Here is a 6,168-nt window from a genome sequence, read left to right on the forward strand (position 1 = left end):
CACGCACAATGCACGATTGGCAGGCTGGAGAGGATAGGGGCTGCAGATTTGGCCCTGTCCTAATATCCACACTACCCCCTACAATCCTCAATGAAGTGTACATTTAGAAGAAGTCCACGTGTTGTTCAAGAGTGCAGATTATGAGCGTGCAAAAATTACGGAATTAGGACAGCGCGTGTTACTTCTTCGACTTGCCCCATGATGTTGGATACACGTCATCAAACATGGCAGGATCGGTTGTTGCTTTGACAATTTTGCCGCTTAAAATTAAATTTAAACTGTATTGAAGTGATAGTGAAGTAAAAACTCGTGCTGTTTTTCAGCACGCAAGATACATATAATTAACTGTACGTACGTAAGGTGCATTCACTGTCAACAAGCCAATGTTTGCCACAACTGCTCTGTTGCCAGAGGGGTTTATTCATGTTGGAAAACAAAAACACTATTGCTGGTTTGACGTTTTGTTTGTTTTAATGGATCTTTATTCATATGGTGTTTTCAGAACAGCTGCAGCTGTAACAGCGCTTGCTTACTTTCAAACTTAGCGTGTAGCTGACATGTGTGGCATCATGCATGATCATGACGTGTCTGATCCAATGGTGGAAGGAGGATTTGATTCTCTCCTCTGTGATCTAAAACCACTTCAAACAGCAAGGCATAGTTGTTACGGTTATATTAGGGTCCATGTTTTATATTATGTTCGGTTCTGTTATTTTATGTTACCTTTTCTGTAAAGTTTTTGGAATGTAAAATTATGATAAACTAATTCCTTCTTTTTAACTTTGTTGGTTGTTTTTTTGTGGGTGGGCGAGGGCAGCTAACCACAAAAAACCTGGAGTATGTGGTGTCCCCCCACTCCCACCCCAACTTCTTTAGCTTCGCCATTGTGTTTTTAAAAATGAAATTAAAAAAATACCACAGCATTGTTGGAGGTAAAATAACGTTAAAGAAGTTGACATTCAAGTTTGAAAACTCAACTGAGAAAAATTTTGTCCCCAGGAGGATGGGATGCCAAAGGCAAAGGTCCATGACATTCTCACTGAAATCTTCAAGAAGATCGGCTCCAAGGAGAACACTAAAGAGGTCCGTTTGAGCGTTCTTCGGCTTTGTTTTGTAAAATATTCAGATCTTGGAGCATCGTTCGAAGGATTTCATGAAATATTTGTACCTGAATATCCCCAGGGTTTGACAGAGCTGTACGAGTACAAACAAAAGTGTACCGATGTGGACCTTGAGCCCTTCCTCAAAAGCACAACCCCATTCTTCCAGAGTTACGTGGAGCGAGGGCTTCGGATGATCGAGTCCGAGCGAGAGGGCAAACCTCGCATTCAGAACCCGGCAGGTAAGGGAATGGACAAAAAGTGCTATTGAGCTTTGTCGACAAATAGCAATGTCAAATGTAAGTGTCATTCTGCAGTGATTGCACAGCATGCTGCTGACAACAGTCTGAGCAGTAATGATGAAGATCTAAAGCCGGCGGTCTACTACGAGAGACTCAAGATCTTACGCCAGAGGCAAGGCCTAGAAAACACCAGGGTGAGTTTTTTTTTTTTCATGCACTGTCACTCGTTCAAACCTTGATTTTGTAACACTGTTACATGACTATGAAGTGATCAATCATCACCATTTTTTCCCTCTTGGCTAAAGGGAACGCTCTGATTCATTATGGAGTTGCTCCAAAATTTCCTGTGCAGTTGTTTTGATTGTGGTTTACAGAAATTCAAGTCTTTTGCATTGTCATTCTTTGTTTTAATTTTTATGCATTACCCTAATATCTTAATTATTTTATCTTATGTTATTGTCTTGGGATTTACTGGGCGAACCTGAGGTCTCAGGGATTTTATTTTGTACCATGTCATGTGGAAATATGTGTTGGTATGAACTCTATTGATTTTGGTGAAAGGAAATCTTTAAGTAATTTTTAAAGGACAAGAAAATAAATTGGTAAGAAAGTAAAATATGAATAAACCAAATCAATAGCAATTTAAAAAGTAAACAAATACTGATATGTGTTATGTTGACCCTGCGTTTTGCCCTTCTAGGGGCAGCTCTAAACTTGAAAGGTTTTTAAGTTGAGGCACTTGTAAGCCCAGGTACCACTTTATTTTGTGTATGATGTGTTTTCAATGCAGGAAGCACCCTCCTGGAACCCCGGCCTGTAATTTAGTGTTTGGACTGTTATACTCGTCTTTGCCCATGTGTTGCAGAGCATCGGTGGAGGTGATGATGAGCCCCAACAGCGAGCCCCCATCTCCTCGCTGCTGTCATCCAAGCCGTCGGTAGCCTCCTCCACAGACATGCTCCACAGCAAGCTGTCGCAGCTCAAAGAGTAATGGCAGTATCGGTTGTTGCTTTGACAATTTTGCTGCTTAAAATTAAATTTAAACTGTATTGAAGAAGTAGTGAAGTAAAAACTCGTGTTGTTTTTCAGCATGCAAGCTACATATAATTAACTGTACGTAAGGTGCATTCACTGTCAACAAGCCAATGTTTGCCACAACTGCTCTGTTGCCAGCATGGTTTATTAATGGTGGAAAACAAAACACTATTACTGGTTTGTTGTTTTGTTTGTTTGTTTTAATGGATCTTTATTCGTATGGCGTTTTCAGAACAGCTGCAGCTGTAACAGCGCTTGCTTACTTTCAAACTTAGCGTGTAGCTGACATGTGTGGCATCATGCATGATCATGACGTGTCTGATCCAATGGTGGAAGGAGGATTTGATTCTCTCCTCTTTCATCTAAAACCACTTCAAACAGCACGGCATAGTTGTTAACGGTTATATTAGGGTCCATGTTTTATATTATGTTCGGTTCTGTTATTTTATGTTACCTTTTCTGTAAAGTTTTTGGAATGTAAAATTATGATAAACTAATTCCTTCTTTTTAACTTTGTTGGTTGTTTTTTTGTGGGTGGGCGAGGGCAGCTAACCACAAAAAACCTGGAGTATGTGGTGTCCCCCCACTCCCACCCCAACTTCTTTAGCTTCGCCATTGTGTTTTTAAAAATGAAATTAAAAAAATACCACAGCATTGTTGGAGGTAAAATAACGTTAAAGAAGTTGACATTCAAGTTTGAAAACTCAACTGAGAAAAATTTTGTCCCCAGGAGGATGGGATGCCAAAGGCAAAGGTCCATGACATTCTCACTGAAATCTTCAAGAAGATCGGCTCCAAGGAGAACACTAAAGAGGTCCGTTTGAGCGTTCTTCGGCTTTGTTTTGTAAAATATTCAGATCTTGGAGCATCGTTCGAAGGATTTCATGAAATATTTGTACCTGAATATCCCCAGGGTTTGACAGAGCTGTACGAGTACAAACAAAAGTGTACCGATGTGGACCTTGAGCCCTTCCTCAAAAGCACAACCCCATTCTTCCAGAGTTACGTGGAGCGAGGGCTTCGGATGATCGAGTCCGAGCGAGAGGGCAAACCTCGCATTCAGAACCCGGCAGGTAAGGGAATGGACAAAAAGTGCTATTGAGCTTTGTCGACAAATAGCAATGTCAAATGTAAGTGTCATTCTGCAGTGATTGCACAGCATGCTGCTGACAACAGTCTGAGCAGTAATGATGAAGATCTAAAGCCGGCGGTCTACTACGAGAGACTCAAGATCTTACGCCAGAGGCAAGGCCTAGAAAACACCAGGGTGAGTTTTTTTTTTTTCATGCACTGTCACTCGTTCAAACCTTGATTTTGTAACACTGTTACATGACTATGAAGTGATCAATCATCACCATTTTTTCCCTCTTGGCTAAAGGGAACGCTCTGATTCATTATGGAGTTGCTCCAAAATTTCCTGTGCAGTTGTTTTGATTGTGGTTTACAGAAATTCAAGTCTTTTGCATTGTCATTCTTTGTTTTAATTTTTATGCATTACCCTAATATCTTAATTATTTTATCTTATGTTATTGTCTTGGGATTTACTGGGCGAACCTGAGGTCTCAGGGATTTTATTTTGTACCATGTCATGTGGAAATATGTGTTGGTATGAACTCTATTGATTTTGGTGAAAGGAAATCTTTAAGTAATTTTTAAAGGACAAGAAAATAAATTGGTAAGAAAGTAAAATATGAATAAACCAAATCAATAGCAATTTAAAAAGTAAACAAATACTGATATGTGTTATGTTGACCCTGCGTTTTGCCCTTCTAGGGGCAGCTCTAAACTTGAAAGGTTTTTAAGTTGAGGCACTTGTAAGCCCAGGTACCACTTTATTTTGTGTATGATGTGTTTTCAATGCAGGAAGCACCCTCCTGGAACCCCGGCCTGTAATTTAGTGTTTGGACTGTTATACTCGTCTTTGCCCATGTGTTGCAGAGCATCGGTGGAGGTGATGATGAGCCCCAACAGCGAGCCCCCATCTCCTCGCTGCTGTCATCCAAGCCGTCGGTAGCCTCCTCCACAGACATGCTCCACAGCAAGCTGTCGCAGCTCAAAGAGTCCAGAGAGCTCTATCAGCAGGAACACAACACTCAGCCACGCTCGCCGTCCAATGCGCACACCCGCTCGGCCTCGCCCGCGGCTAACCTGGGGGACCTAAAAAAGCGTCTGGAACGTATAAAGAACAATCGGGAGTAGGAACTCTGCAGTTGTACCACCTGTTGGTCGTAACCGGCATCCCCGTTTTACGGCACGTTCTGTTTCTCTTCCTGCGCTCATAATGGACATTTGGAACCCAAACGCCACTTTTCCTGTGTATATATAAAAAACATCCAATAGATAATTCAGCTCAAGCGGTTTTTTTTTTTTTTTTTTTTTTTTTTATGCTCATCTGTGCTAGAGCTGCGTTGATTGAGATTGTATGCAAACTAATGCATTGCGGAATTTACGGCAGACTCAACTGAGGGGAGCAGTTCTTGTTTTTTCATCTAAAACCACTTCAAACAGCACGGCATAGTTGTTAACGGTTATATTAGGGTCCATGTTTTATATTATGTTCGTAAACCCTACTTGTATTGTCGCCATTCTTAATTGCGCAGAGCCATATCGGGATGTGTTGAAGTCGATTGTGCTGTGCGTGGACTAGAGATGAAACCATGTGAAAATTTCACATCGCCATTGTCGGTATTATGATATCCATCCATCCATTTTCTCTGCCACTTGTCCTCACTAGGGTCGCTAGGGTGAGCTGTAGCCTTTTCCAGCTTATTTTGGGCGAAAGAGAAAAATCTCAGATGCACGCTCCAGAAACCTTATAAAAATATTAGTTTTATTTTGAATACAAAAAAATATTAAATTGGTAAACCCTGTGTACTTTCTAGCATTATAACTTGTAAACTGCTGTAACCAAAGGGAATTTTCTGGAATTTTCGCACACCCCCCAAAATACTTAACAATGGCTATGATGACAAATTTAATGGTGGTGGGACTCCCCAATCTAATTGGAGGCTACATTATTTCCCTTAATCAAATAGAAATATTTGATAAATGTTTTAGTGAACATGAACACCAAAGTTATGCACACTACGGCTACTCGATACAGATTAGTCATGCCAATTTTAATATAAGTGCAATTGAATCTGAATTTCAAGCAGACAATAGTTACAAACCTATAACTCATGAATTCAAATTGGCTCTACTTGATTGGCTCTTTTAAAGGACTTTTGGTCACCTCGCGCAATTTACCCATCTGATAACTGTTTGTACTTGAGACTCCAAGACAAAGCGTTGTCTGCTACCCGAGGGCTGACTTGCACTTCAGCGATAACTCACCGTTCCCCAAACACCACCACAGGAATGAATGGACAGACAATGATTGTGTTTTCTCTTTTGACCCACCTTTTTATGTAAAATGTATAGCCCGCTCTTTGTCACTACCTTGTTCTTTCTGCCCACAGCAAGGGCCGCGCACAGCTCAGCTCAGCACATTAACGATAACAATGAGGATAATTTAGAGTTGCAATTTTATCACCGTTTAGCCATCCACCGTAAACAGTTTCATCCCTAGCATGGACACTGTGAGTCCCTGTAAATACTATTTGTATGTAATGTACTAATGTAATGTCCTTGTTTAACACAGACATTTCTTTGGAACATGTCTTCAGAGCCAATGTGAGTGTAACGAAAAAGCGCTTCAGACTCGTGTTCAGCTCTTCATCCCGCTGAAGGAAATTCTCGCTGCCGAGGGTTGAAAGAGCATGGCATTACATCTGTGATTTTCTTTTTTTTTT

The 6,168-nt window shown here is 40.8% G+C and overlaps 1 protein-coding gene across 1 annotated transcript in view; it reads left to right on the forward strand.

The window, feature by feature from the left end:
* The window catches only part of ckap5 (cytoskeleton associated protein 5), a 40,366-nt gene extending 35,635 nt beyond the window's left edge, over positions 1-4,731 (forward strand). Inside the window, exons 41-44 of the mRNA XM_019878156.1 lie at positions 1,000-1,083; positions 1,183-1,342; positions 1,418-1,536; positions 4,316-4,731. Of these exons, the coding sequence (XP_019733715.1) occupies positions 1,000-1,083; positions 1,183-1,342; positions 1,418-1,536; positions 4,316-4,576 (624 nt within the window). The 3' untranslated portion in view covers positions 4,577-4,731. The remainder of the gene's footprint in view (positions 1-999; positions 1,084-1,182; positions 1,343-1,417; positions 1,537-4,315) is intronic.
* Positions 4,732-6,168: the final 1,437 nt, after the last annotated feature.

This window comes from Hippocampus comes, unplaced genomic scaffold, assembly GCF_001891065.2.
Source record: "Hippocampus comes isolate QL1 unplaced genomic scaffold, H_comes_QL1_v1.1 scaffold37, whole genome shotgun sequence".
NCBI classification, from domain to species: domain Eukaryota; kingdom Metazoa; phylum Chordata; class Actinopteri; order Syngnathiformes; family Syngnathidae; genus Hippocampus; species Hippocampus comes.